General features: G+C 42.2%; 1 protein-coding gene across 1 annotated transcript in view; it reads right to left on the bottom strand.

The window, feature by feature from the left end:
- The window catches only part of CCDC148 (coiled-coil domain containing 148), a 416,154-nt gene that overhangs the window by 183,089 nt on the left and 218,204 nt on the right, over positions 1-14,861 (bottom strand). Inside the window, exons 4-5 of the mRNA XM_077447650.1 lie at positions 8,177-8,280; positions 1,048-1,130 (exon numbers count right to left, since the gene is read on the bottom strand). Coding sequence (XP_077303776.1) covers positions 1,048-1,130; positions 8,177-8,280 — 187 coding nt within the window. The remainder of the gene's footprint in view (positions 1-1,047; positions 1,131-8,176; positions 8,281-14,861) is intronic.

The following is a 14,861-nucleotide window of genomic DNA, read 5'->3' as shown; positions in this document are numbered from 1 at the left end:
GTTCATAAAGACATGGATGAGTCCTGACCTCAACCCGATGAATTCGAGCGGAGACTGCGAGCCAGGGCTTCTCTCCAACATCAGTGCCTGACCTCACAAATGCTATTTTGGATTAATGGTCAGACATTCCCATAGATACGCTCCTAAACCTTGTGGACAGCCTTCCCAGAAGAATTGAAGCTCTTATAGCTGCAAAGGGTGGGCCAACTCAATACTGGACCCTACAGACTAAGACTGGGATGCCAGTAAAGTTCATGTGCGTTTAAAGTTAGGCGTCACAATACTTTTGGTAGTCTAGTGTACGTTCATATTTATTAATGCTAGCAGCATAAAGAATAAAAATAGTCAGTGTTGACTGAGAGAATGAAGTTCAACTTTAAATGTTCATGTTGATAAGAGGGGAGAGGAGGAACCAGGGAAGACAAAATATACGAAGATTAAAGCCTAGCTCCAGGATATTAGCAAAAATCTGTTAACCTCAATGGAGAAAAGCTATAGAAAGAAGAAAGACGCTTCCACAAAAGGTGGTGTCATTTTTTCCATTTTGTCATTTTTTTCAAATCTTTTACAATTTTACATTTCAATTAATTCATGTCGATATCACAGTATGACAGCCAGGCAACTAGAATTTTCTGACGGTGAGTGAAGGTTGCCTACATAGTAAAAGATTACTTTAAAGGGCACAGCAGTGTTCACCAGAGCAACAGAGAATGCTGGATGGTAATGTCTGATAAAATACTGTAATAAATAAATAAATAAATCCTGCTCTCAGTTCATTTCAGCCCTGAGTGACAAGTAGCTTTTTCTGCCATCCTATTCATCTCAGTGCTTTGTTCCTAGCAGATTCCTGAGCCTATGGGCTATTAAATTAAATGTCCTGCAGCATTTACACAAGCATGTGCCCTTGGGTGACCTCTATGATTGGCCATCTAGCAGAGCATTGTCGTTCTCTGATCATCCCAATGTAACAACCTACTGTACATGGAAACAACACGACAAGCCATGCAATGCATGTACAGAGAATAAAGCAGTTCATGAATTACTCACCAAGGTTGACCATATCTGCAAAAAAAGGACATAATGTACTTTTCTCTTCCAGGAAGGTCTGTAGCTGAGATTCCACTTTTTCTCTGCAATGATCAGTCAGATGCCGACAGATAAGTGGAAATTGGAAGAAAAAATGATAAATAAAACTCTCTTAAATGCCAAAAGGCATTTAATTTGTAGTTACAGATCCATTAATGCCAATTAACCCTTTCTTTTATGTGGACACACAGTATATCATAGTTTAAAAGCAGTATTAAACCCAAAAGCAAACATTTATTATATTGCAGCTTATCAATTCTTAGCCCTTGTATACACGGTCGGACATTCCGACAACCAAATCCGTCTGATTTTGTCCGAAACTGTTGCATACACACGGTCGGACAAAGTTGTTGGGAAATCAGATCGTTCAGAATGTGATGACGTTATTTCGTTACGATGGGACTACGTTCACGCTAGTAGCCAATAGCCTTGGTGTAGGAATTTGATCTGAGCATGGGTGGCACTTTGTCCGATCGGAATTTTCTACACATGATCGGAGTATGTCCGATCGGAGCATTTTGTCTGTAAATTTTACCAACAAGTTGGAAAACTTGGTCCGTCGGATACTCCGGCGGAAACAGTCCGATGGAGACCACACACAGTCGGAATATCCGACAAAACGGTCCGATCGGACACATTCCGTCGGAATCTCCGACCGTGTGTACAAGGGCTAAGATGTGATGGCTGCATTTGTTTTTTTGGGGGGCTTTCTTTCTTCTTTTTTCATCTGGTGATCCAACCAGCAAGTCTGTTTTTTGAAAAGCACCAAGCTCTCTAGCAAAATGTATCAGTTTACATGGATGGGAACCACTTTACACTGGCAAGGGTTCTTACAATGATTAGATGATGATGATGATGATTTATGTAAAACCTTTACCCCAAAAGACATTTTTGTTTTGCTGTAACTGATTATAAAGTACAAGCTGGAGTTTGCCTTAAAGTGGTTGTAAACCCTAAAAAACAAAACAAAACAAAAAACTGCAAGACAAAGGCATAATGAGCTAGTATTCATAGCATACTAGCTTATTATGAATTACTTACCTTAGATCGAAGCCCCCGCAGCGGTTCTTGTTCACCGATTCAGTGGCCGACATTGCTCATGGAGTTACTTCCGGGTATCGCGGGCTCCAGCAATGTGATTGGCCGGAGCCGCGATGATGTCACTCCCGCGCATGTGCGTAGGAGCCGCCGGTAACGGCACAGCCTAACTGAAGCAACAGCACATACATGCCATTGCTTTAGTGCGCACGTGTCAATGATGTCGGCACATGCAAATACAGGGGATATCTCCTAAACTGTGCAGGTTTAGGAGATATCCAGTGTAGCTACAGGTAAGCCTAATTATAGGCTTACCTGTAGGAAAAAATGGTTGTAAAGGGTTTACAACCACTTTAAATTTGTTAGTGTATCTAAATCTGCTAGTACATCTAACAATCCCCTCCCCTCAGACTGGCAATGCTGCTGTAGGCTGAGCCTCCTGTTCCCATTCCTCCAGAATTCCTCCAGAATTATGTCCCATTAACACAGAAGGGAAAAAAAACAAAGAAAAGAAAACTTATGCGGCCACCACATCTAATGATTGGTAAGCTTCAATATATTTAACTTTTTGGGGTTTAATACTGTTTATCCCTAAAATCATAAGAAAAGCATGCAGCTGTCATTGATGAATTCCTTCTGGACATGGTACAGCAGGCACATATCAGGAATATGAAATGTTGCGGTAACAAACACTTTAACCACTTCCCGACCAGCGCACGACTATGTACGTCGACAGAATGGCACGGGCAGGCATATTGGCGTACAGGTACGTCCAATATTCAATGCCGCCCTGCCATCGGGAGCACGCCGCCGGCGGCGCGCTCCCGCGCTGGTCGGGACCCCCGTGAGTCCGGTCGTGGGACCCGCAGACTCGATCGCCGCGGGCATACCCGCGATCGTCTCACGGAGCGGCCGAATGGAGGAAATGCAGAGTAAACAGCATTTCTCCATTCTGCCTAGCAACTAGTGACGCTGATCTCTGCTCCATGTGATTGGAGCAGAGATCAGTGTTCACTAAATGAAAGCCCAACCCCCCCACAGTTAGTAACACACCCCTAGGAACACTTAACCCCGACACAAAAATGTGTAAAAAATGTCCGATCGGTCCCCCACAATGTCGCAGTCACAATAAAAATCGCTGAGCGCCGTCATTACTAGTAAAAAAAAAAAATAATAAAAAATTATTAATAAAAATGCTATAAAACTATCCCTATTTTGTAAACGCTATAACTTTTGCGCAAATCAATCAATAAGCTTTGATCAAAAACATTTTTTTTACCAAAAATATGTAGAAGAATACGTATCGGCTTAAACTGAGGGAAAAAAATGTTTTATATATATTTTTGGGGGATATTTATTATAACAAAAAGTAAAAAATAATGCGTTTTTTTCAAAATTGTCGCTCTATTTTTGTTTATAGCGCAAAAAATAAAAACCGCAGGGGTGATCAAATACCACCAAAAGAAAGCTCTATTTGTGGGGAAAAAAGGACGTCAATTTTGTTTGGGAGCCACGTCGCACGACCGCGCAATTGTCAGTTAAAGCGACGCAGTGCCGAATCGCAAAAAGTGGTCTGGTCTTTGACCAGCCAAATAGTCCGGTCTGCAAGTGGTTAAAGAGGAGGGCCGTTTAAAAAAAAAAAAAAAGTCAGCAGCTGCAAACACTGCAGCTGCTGACTTAATAAACACACTTACCTGTCCAGGGCGCCCGCGATGTTGGGCGCCCGAGGCCGACCCGTCCCTCGGCTCTCGGGTCCCGGCGCCGCCATTCCCTCTAAGGGAAACAGGCAGTGGAGCCTTATGGCTTCACTGCCCGTTTCCTACTGCGCATGCGCGAGTCCCGCAGCACTTTCTGAATGGGACGCGCTGTGTTCTGGAACACACAGTTCCCAGAACACAGCGCGACCCATTACCCAGAAGACGCCGCGACGAGGAGAGAAGACAGAAGATCTCCGCGGAGGAGGAAGAGGAAGATTAGGATTATGTGCCTAGAAACAGGCATTTCTGGTAAGTAAAAAAAAAATAAAAAATTTTCATTTTTTTTTTTTTAGATTTTTTTGTAATTTTTAAAATTTTTTTGTTTTCAGGGTGGCCCTCCACTTTAAGGTCAGGCAACTAGCATTTGCAGAAGGACAGTGAAGCAGTAGAAGCTTCTACTCCTCTGCAGTACAGGTTTTAGTTAAAGCTGACCTCCAGCCAAAAAATATGTGGCCATTTAAACTATAAAATGAAATGAAGTGAGTGCAATGTGTGGCTGCTGCTGCGCAATGTAATATTCCTACTTTCATTCCCCTCTACAGTAAAGTCAGCACTGAACGTTCAGCACTGAAACTTAAATTTTTGGCTGCAGTACACAGATCACAGCAAGGAATTCTGTTATTAGAGGAAGTGTGAATGAACGTTATAATCATCCGTCCCCCAATCACAAAACGCCTTGCATAAAAATAAATGCAGCTCTGCAATCGTTAATATATCATTAAATGTAGGCAATGTAATACCTTCATCTGGTCTGCTTTCAGTCTCTTGCAGTTCCTGTACATCCAAGTTATACTGTGAGAGGTAGAAGCAGCACACAGAGCCAATCAGTTTATGAGCTTACAAGAAGCATGGTGATAGATGGGAAGGCCAGAGTGACATCACTGTGCTGCTTCTTCTTTCACTGTCCAGTTAATGACTGGGGCTGATCCAGTATGACTTGGGCTCAGAGGAACTGGGTTGACTGATGCTGCCTAAGGACATCTAGGGGCATAAAAAATACTGTGGGGAAAATCTTTGCATATTAAAGCAAAAGCTATTTCTTGTTAATTTATCTTTAAATAGGTTAATCATTTTTACTTTGTTTTGTTTAGGAGTTTCCCCTAAAAAAAAAAAAAAATACAAATACTGCAGCTGATAACTTTTAATAATCGGACACTTACCTGTCCCAGGGTCCAGCGATGCGGGGGAATGAAGCTCCGCTCATCCCCCCCCCCTCCTCTCGGCATTGCAACTGTGGGCACCCGGCTGTTGCTTCACAGCCGGGCATCCCCTTCGCATGCCCGAGCGGTGCCGCATGCAGTGATTGGCCGCTCAGTCATCTGGGACCTGTCACGTGTCCCAGATGACTGACAGGAGGGAGGGGGCGGAGCTGAGCCCTTCCTGCACTGAGGGGAAGTGACGTCAAGAGCCCAAGCACTGAAGGAGGCGACTACGAGGGACCCAATAGCAACATGCATTTAGAAGTGAATTAAAAAAAAAATCCAAAATGTTTTTGGTTTTTGTTTTAGGAATTTTAAGCATTTTTTTTTTTTGGTGTGTGGAGCACAGAGAAATGTCACCTAAAAGGGGAAGTTCTGCTTTTCCGCCTCCTCACCCCTCCTCTATAACCTTTAGGCTACCTTCACACTGGGGCCACAGCAACGCTAAAGCACCACTGTTTTTGGCGTTGCTTTAGCATGGTTTAAGCGGTGCTTTTCGGGGTGCTATTGGGTGCTTTTTAACCCCCCTGCTAACAGCCGAAGAAAGGGTTATAACCACCCATGTTGCGGTTCTTCCAAATCCCTTTTCAGGCTATTCGGAAGGGCTGCCCATTAATTTCAATTGGAAGGAGGTTTTGGGAGCGCTGTATACAGCGCTCCCAAACCACCCCAAAGATGCTGCTTGCAGGGCTTTTTGTAACGTCCTGCAAGTGCACCGCCTCAGTGTGAAAGCACTCGGCTTTCACATTCGGGCAGCATGGGAGGCAGTTTTTAGGCGCTATGTCTAGCGTACGCTCTCAGTACACATGATTGGAAATTCCGCCAGCAAGAGTCTGATGTGAGCTTTTGGTCAGAAATCCGACCGTGTGTGTGCTCCATCGGACTTTTGCTGGCGGAATTCCCGCCAGCAAAAGATTGAGAGCAGGTTCTCTATTTTTCGGTCGGAAAAAAAGTTCAGATCGGAAAATCTGTCGTCTGTACCCATTTCGATGCGCAAAATTCCTACGCATGCTCACAAACAATTCGATGCATGCTCTGAAGCATTGAACTTAATTTTCTCGGTTTGTCATAGTGTTGTACGTCACCGCGTTCTTGAAGTCGAAAGTTCAGAGAACTTTTGTGTGACAGTGTGTATGCAAGCCAAGCTTGGGCGGAAAATCCGCTCGTGTGTACGGTTCACATGGTTGGAAGTTTGGTCCCCCCCCCCCCCCAACAAAAAGTCACAGCTGGCTTCTCACAACATGAAAAACAGGCTCGGGTGAGGCACTGGATCCTTGGTCAGGTAAGTGTCCTTTCATTAAAAATCATCATCTACAGTATATGACTTTTAATTTTTTTGTTCCCAGGGTGAAGATCCTTCTTTTTTTTGGTCTGGAATTCTGCTTTAACCACTTGCCGACGGTAGGATATCCTTGGGTTACAGTGGTTATACCAGGATGATGCCTGTACCTGCAGGCATCATCCCGATATAAAAAATTTCAGTCAGTGATTCCCTGTAATGCAGAAATGATTAGAATTGCTGAACAGCCACCCAATCACTTCAGCGGGCGGTGGAAAGGTGTACCACCCGCCTCCTGCCACCGCTGCCTGCAACTGGTGGCGACAGCTGCACAGAACAGAGAGAGAGGAAGTTACATTGTTCCTTTCTCTCTGTGATCCAAGAAACGACAAATATAATGTCACTTCCGGCTCCACCTCTTTGTTTACCTGACCGTTAGTCTCTAGGAAAACGGCCGATCAGACCGATCTGTGTCTGATCCACTGCATTGCAAACCAAAGGAGAGATTTGGGGTCTAATAGACTCCAGATCTCTCCATAAAGAAGACCTTTTACAGCCCATGCTGTCACAGGGGATGTTGTTCATCCCTTGTGATAGCAATAAAGTTAATACAAAAAAAAGTGTAGAGTATATAAAAAAGTTTTGTATAAAATAAATAATAAAATAAATTTAAAGCGTCCCCGTTCCCCTGTGTTTATGCGCAAATATGAACGCATACCTTACTCCTGCACGTATATGGTGATGGCACCACATGTCAAAATGAGACCAATAATTCTAGCACAATGCCGCCATGTAAAGGACGTTTAAAGTGGAGAATTTTAAGCACCGTAGCTTGCTGCCATTCCACAGGTGGAGGCAATTTTAAAGCATGACATGTTAGGTATTTATTTACTCATTGTATCATCTTTTATATTTTACAAAAAAATAGGTATTATATTGCGTTTGTGTGCAATAAAATACATTAAAGTGTATTTAATCCAGCGTTTGAAAAAAACGCTATACAAATACCGGCTGACATTTTTTTAATTTAAAAAAATGACAACACTCATCATTTTATTCTATAGGGCCTCTGCCAAATATATATATATATATATATATATATATATATAATGTTTGGGGGTTCTAAGTACTTTTCTAGAAAAAAAAGTAGATTTTTACATGTAGGAGAGAAGTGTCAGAAATGGTTAGGAGAGCCAGTTCACACTGCCCCAGACAGCTACCGCATACTAAACTGCAGCGGCTTAGCGTGCAGCAGCTGTCCACTCTGGTTGCAGTGAGCTTGCACTAGGGGGCGGTGTGATGTGCATTTCCCTTTTTTTTTTTATACAGACTTTATTTGAAATGTACAAAAGTGATACTTCATTCATGTCACTGTATGATGCCATCCTGTGCTCTGTGATAAAATGCAGCATGCCTGCATTTTATTGCAGCTCATTGCACCGCACGTCCAGACTGCATTGCAGTGTGAATAGCACACATAGGAAACAATTGTCTCCTGTGTCCTAGCGGTGACCTGCGTTCTTCCGGTGTGGTAAAACACAGGTCCCCACACTATAAGTGAACAGGGCCTAACAGGTTAAAACTTGCATGAGATTTTAGTGATTGATTTTAAGTCTACTTTATAATCACTGTAATAATAAAGGACGCCTTAGCATTGAAAGTATGGGGTTAGAATACAATCTGCTCACATTGAGAACAATCACATCTCATATTACTAAACCAAGTCAAATTGCTGGACAAAAAAACAACGCAGAAACTGAACAAATTACACGTTTAGCGACCAGTCACATTTTAATTGCAGGTTTTTACTTTCTTACCGACTTTCGCTTAGTCGCTTGTGCTCCTTCCACCATACCACTGAATGCTGTTTGATAAGAGTTTGGTCTTTTGTTACTTTACATGCATGCTGGGTTTTCTTGATCTGTGTGAAGAAAAAAGAAAATTCTAATTCTGTCTAATTGACCAAAAACTCTTATTCATATGTTCACCTGCAACTGTGGTTAGCGGCAATGCCTAGACATGGCAGCTGACATGTTTCAATTGTTGTCAGCTTTATTATTAATAATTACATTTATTTCCAAACTGAAAGTCAGTAGAACAATGTAATTGTCAAAGCTGCGATGCTGATTTTGAGTTGTTAATATTTTGTAATGTTGTTTTTTTATTTGACAGGTTTTTTTTTTCCACGATAAAGCGTTTGTAAACTCTAACAATTAACTTGTCTTATTTGCTTTATTTTGGTCTGTTAAATATACTACTGATAAGTGCAAAAAAAAAAAAACCTGTTAATCTTGTCAATCCCAGACACTTTTACCCCCCTTCCTGCCTAGGTCAATTTTCAGCTTTCAGTACTATTGCACTTTGAATGACAAATGTGCGGTCGCGCAACACTGAACCCAAAATAAATTTGTATAATTTTGTTCACACAAATATAGCTTTCTTTTATTATTTAATTACCACTAGGTTTTTTTTTTCAAAATACACGAAAAAAAGACCGAAACATTTTGAAAAAAAAAAAGTTTTCCTTTGTATCTGTTATAAAATGTCTTTATGAATTTAGGCCAAAATGGATTCTGCTACATTTCTTTTGTGAAAATAACCCAAATCAGTGTATATTATTTAGTCTGTAGGAATGTTATTCCAGAAACTATGGTATATATCTGAAAATTTATTAACTCTGATGTACTGACGGACTAACTCATTTCTTGAGGCCCAAAAAAGTCAGGACAGTACAGATATCCCCCAAATTACCCCTTTTTGTAAAGTAGGCAGTCCAAGCTGTTTAGTAAGAGGCACTGCAAGTTTTTTGATAAATTAATAACTTATTTCAATTTTTTTTATTGTTTATTTTTTTTAACACACTTTTTCCAGAGCAATATACTGTTACCATAGTAACATTGTACTACTCTGGGGGAAGTGGTTAATTATTTATTTTTTTATGAATTTCATTACTATATGCAAGCATTTTACTGATTTAATTTGATTCATTGTTTGTTTTGTTGTGATTACCTGTCATTGGCCACAGCTGATCATATGGCACAGATGGGGGGTGATTGGCCCAGTCTGCACCATGTGATCCCTGTGAGCAATCACAGCTAGCAACACAGTTGTACACAATAGAGGGCTTGAAATTAAGCCATTCATTGGTTACAACTGTCACGTGACCTGCTGTGATTGGATACAGCAGTCACATGGTATCGGCACACCCCCTTCACACAGCACACAGGAACAGAGCTCAGGCTGTCAATTATGGGCTGTGTGCTGGAGCTCCCTCTCCTGTCACCTTTTTTCTCTTGGTGTCAGAAAAACTTGTCAAGCGTGATTCATGATAGCAGAGGAATGAAGCAGCAGACAGAAATGACACTCAGTGCTCCTAATTGAGACAAGTACACACTAGAGAGGGATATGCTTTGTTCATATTTCATGTCTCTGGTTTACAACCACTTTAAATGGTTTGTAAAGGGTGTTAGTAAATAGATAACCATTTTTTCCAAACAAGGATGTGCTAATGTAACCTGGAATGCAACTGATAACTGCTGTTAAATTTCATCTTTTGTTGCTGGGCTGAGACTGGGCTGCTGGCTGAATGGAACCCTGCCATAGCTGGCCACAATCTGTGAGACTTCAGAGAAGAAAAGAGACTGCTCATCATACAGAACCTTGCCTCAGAGACTGGGAACTTTCTCCCTGGGAGGGTGTGAGGTGTGATGTGTTAGTCTGATACGATCAGACTGTACTAGAGAGAACCCCTACTGCTTGTAAGGAATGAAACGATTAACTGTTTCAGCAGGATTGAAAGAGAGAAATCACAGCAACTTCTATCCCTGTCTGACTTGAACTTGACTTTTACAAAATCAGAGCACTTGTTCAGAGACCCAGATGAGTGCACGCTGGGTCTGGTAAGAGATTAACATTGTACATTTAACTCTGTTGTCTGCTTGGAACTATTGTGATGTCTTCAAGGGCCCAACTTTCCTAGCCAATGTTTTGTTTTTTTCATAATACACTGGCCAGTGTGACAAAATGGGGACTATTATAGCAAGTTAGGACTGTCTTTATATACTATTACTAGGTAAATTCAGTTTTCTTAATTATTGTTATTCAGAATACTACAGAATAATGTTATTATCTTATTGATTATTTGTATAAGTATACTAAATAATCTTCTCTTCTTTTAGGCTATACTTAACCATCTCAGGGTTCTCAAGGTGTGTCAGTAAGTACTAGGTGAGTGAGGGGTGTCATCTTCAGGTGTGCAGAGAAATCACAAAATAATTCAGTGGTTCCTCTGGAGGTAGCTATAAACAAATGATTCATTGTGACTATCTAACTAATAATAAACTAATAAAATGTTCTTTCCCATTTATTTACTTCCAGAGAGTGGGATTCAATAGTTATGCTTTAAATGATGGATGGTCTAGGGGGATTATAGTGTGCGTTTCCCAACCCCTTGTGATGTCATATTTCTTGAATAATGAAGCATTACAGTTTAATATTAGAACTGTGCCTTAGCCCTGTGGGTGAAGCAAATGAAGTGCAGTAGACATGTGCAGAGTAAAATATTTCGTTTCGGAATTTCGTTTTCGTCTGAAAAATTTATTTATTTAGTTACTCCCGAAATTCGTTTTTATTTATTTCGTTTTTCGTTCAAAAATTGCAATCGTCCGAAAATCCACATGAATTACGGTCGAATCTGTCTTTGAAGGCTTATGGTGTCTGTCAAATGTATAAAGAATATTTGACGGAGCTAGTATATAGCATACTTTGTGTGAACTTTAGAATCCTATTAAAGTCTATGGGACTCCAACTTTCAAAATCTAAAGTGCTAATTTTAAAGGCTAATTTGCAAGTTACTGTCCTAAAAAGTGTTTGGGGACCCGGGTCCTGCCCCAGGGGACATGTATCAATGCAAAAAAAAGTTTTAAAAACTGCCGTTTTTTCGGGAGCAGTGATTTTAATAATGATTAAAGTGAAACAATAAAAGTGTAATATTCCTTTAAATTTCGTAAGGGGGGGGATGGTGTCTATAGTACGCCTGTGAAGGGGCGCATGTTTCTGGTGCTTAGAACTGTCCCTGCACAAAGTGTCATTTATGCAGGAAAAAAAGTCCTTTAAAATCACTCGCAGCTATTATGAATTGTCGGCTCCGTAATACAGAGAACACTCATTGAAAGTCATTGATAAAATAAATAAATAAAAAAGCGTGGGGGTCCCCCAAATTCAATTACCAGGCCCTTCAGGTCTGGTATGGATATTAAGGGGAACCCCGTGTCAAATGAAAAAAAAAATTGACGTGGGGGTCCCCCTAAAAATCCATACCAGACCCTTTATCCGAGCACGCAACCTGGCAGGCCGCAGGAAAAGAGGGGGGACGAGAGAGTGCCCCCCTCCCTCCTGAACCGTACCAGGCCACATGCCCTCAACATTGGGAGGATGCTTTGGGGGACTGTGACCCCTCAAAGTACCTTGTCCCCATGTTGATGCGGAGAAGGGCCTCATCCCCACAACCCTGGCCGGTGGTTGTGGGGGTCTGTGGGCAGGGGGCTTATCAGAATCTGGAAGCCCCCTTTAACAAGGGGACCCCCAGATCCCGGCCCCCCCTGTTTGAAATGGTAAGGGGGTACAAAAGTACCCCTACCATTTCACAAAGAAAGTGTAAAAAATTGTTAAATAAGAAAAACACACTTTTGAAAAATTCCTTTATTAAAAATAAAAATAAAATAAAAAAGAGATTCCAGCGGTGGTAATCCACTCTTGCTATCCAACGACGGACGATCATCTCTCCGGGGTCCAGCAATGGCTCATCAGAATCAGCACAGCGAATCCATCCATCTTCTGTCTCCACTGAGGAGACACTGCGGGGATTCCGGCGGCCTGACGTTTGTTATATGCGGAGGGCAGGACCACCCGTCACCTGACCCCGCCCCCCTCTGACGCAAGGGGAAACCCGAGCTTCCCCGTGATGTATGGGTGACCCCGCTCCCCTCTGATGTAACGGAAACCTGCCTGTCTAAAGTGCAGTCTTTCCTACAAAAAAAGTAAAGCTAGCCATAGACTTATCGTAATTTGGCTGGTTCCGCAGGGACTGGCTGGATTTCGGCCAGTGTGTGGTCATCCCTGTTCAACAGAAGTTGATTGTCAAACGGACAAGTTGGAAAACTTTTGACAATTAATGTTTTCTGACAAAGTTGGATGCCGCTCGAAATACAATTTCCTGGCCTGGGAGGGGGTTGCTTTACCCACCTTATTTGTGTATATTGAGGAATCTGTCAGTCAGCCCTTTGACTGAACAAAAAAAAAAAAGCTACCCATCTATGGCCAACATAAGGGTCTAGAGAAACCTTTTCAGTAGCTCTAAATCCAATCACTAAATTCCCACCTAAGCTTTAATATGTTAAAGGAGAAGTACAGTAAGAAAAGTTTGTTTGGCTGTACTTCTCCTATAGATCACAGTGTAGTTTGTTCTGCACGCCTGTGACCCGTTTTCAGCAGACAGCGGGCTTCAGCCCGCTGTTGGCTGACGTCACAGTGCTGGTCCAGGCATGGGAAAGATTGTGACAATGAAGTCGAGATCTGCCCACATGCACCTGGCTCAGCCTCTCAGTGCGCTGCTGAGAGCCTGAGCCGGCCGCTCCCACCCCCTCCACAGCCCAGCGATCAAGTGAGTAAGCTCACGGAGCACTGGGAACCGAGCAATCAGCGGCGTTTAATCGGTAGGTTCTCAGTGTTAGAGGCGGCGGGGGACAGATACTGATGCTGCATCCACCTAAGTATGATTCCTAAAAAAAAAATTAAAAGCCATACTACTCTTTTAATGTATTTTAAAAAACAATTTTCAAATTTGCATCTTTCATTAAAATAATACCTGCTGATCTTGCCATGAATATTTTGTTATAGGCTGACAACTGTCTCCCTATAGCACCCTGTGTGTGTGTGGCTAAAGAAAACAAACTGTAAATACTTTGCACAACTTGTTTTCATGTACCTGGAATGTATTCAGCAGATTTAAACTACAGTAAATGTTTAGTTGGGCTTTTAACTACTGTATATATTTTTCCTAGTTTCAAACAAATAAAATGGCAATCTGGTTGCTAGTTATAATATTATTTGAAATATATATAAAAATGGAAAATTCCTATCAAAATACTTACCGTAATTTTCCTTTCCTGATGGACTCCATGGCAGCAACGTGTGGGTTAAGTCCCGCCTCCACTACCCATAGGACACTACTCCCATAAATCTTTGCTCCCTGCCCCTGGCCGTGTTCGGTAACTAGCCTACTCCAGCCATTTGGGAGGGAACTCCTGCTGCCATGGAGTCCATCAGGAAAGGAAAATTACGGTAAGTATTTTGATAGGAATTTTCAATTTTCCTGACAGACTCCATGGCAGCAACGTGTGGGAAATAACTCGCCAAACACACCCGGGTGGGCAAAAATGCTGAACAAAAGATTTATTTAACACTGTCGGCCGACAGGACTTTCAAACCAAAATCAACAGAGGATAAGGAAGCTGGCTCAACACAATAGTGAGACATGAAAGTATGAATAGAAGACCAGGAGGCCGCTCTGCAGATTACATCAGGTGCAACGTGGCGCGAAGCTGCCCATGAGGTTGAGAGACTTCTGGTAGAGTGAGCTGTAACCGCCTCAGGAGGAGCCAAGCCCTTCTCTCTATAAGCCCATTGAATTGCCTGAACCACCCAAGCAGCGATGGATCTAACGGAGGCCTTGGCGCCTCTACTTTTCCCGTTGAATAGTACGAAGAGGAAGTCAGATTGACGAAAAGAAGCTGTAATATCCAGATATTGTTTTAGAGTAACTCCCAAATCGAGTGGATGTGGATCTTGACTTCCAGCAGAATTGAAGGTAGGAAGAGTGATTTCCTGGTTTTCATGGAAAACAGAGGTCACCTTGGGATTTGTCCCCAACATCGGAATTAGGACCACCCTATCTGGAAAGAAGGTGAGAAAAGGTTCCTTTGTACCTAGAGACTGAATTTCGGAGATTCTCTTCGCCGAAGTTATGGCCACCAGAAAAGAGGTTTTAAGGGTTAATTCTCTGATTGAGAGCGTTCTGTCAAGTTGAGAGAAGAAATCTAGAACCAATGGAAGGTCCCATTTGGGGAATCTAGGCTTCCTTTGTGGCCTAAGCCTGACTGCTCCTTTGAAGAATTGTTGGACCAAGGGATGATTGGCCCATGCGACTCCAGAAAAAGCTGAAATTGCTGAAACCTGGACCCGGAGAGAACTAACCGAAAGGGAGATATCCAATCCTGATTGCAAGAAGCTTAAGACGTCCCGGACTGTCAGGGTATTACAGGAACTGGACCTTGAAGACAAGTGATCTGCAAACTTCGCCCAAATTCTCTCATATACCCGGTTAGTACTGCTTCTTCGAGCACTAAGAAGAGTGGGAATGACTTCTTCAGGACAGCCTAAAGCCTTCAACCGTCCCCTTTCAAAAACCAAGCCTTTAGGCGCAGGTGATCCGGGCAAGGATGA

This window comes from Lithobates pipiens, unplaced genomic scaffold (assembly GCF_037356315.1).
Source record: "Lithobates pipiens isolate NorthernLeopardFrog02 unplaced genomic scaffold, aLitPip1_a1.2 Scaffold_22, whole genome shotgun sequence".
NCBI lineage: Eukaryota > Metazoa > Chordata > Amphibia > Anura > Ranidae > Lithobates > Lithobates pipiens.
Note: the sequence above shows the minus strand (reverse complement) of the source record. Positions and strands in the feature narration are given on the sequence as shown.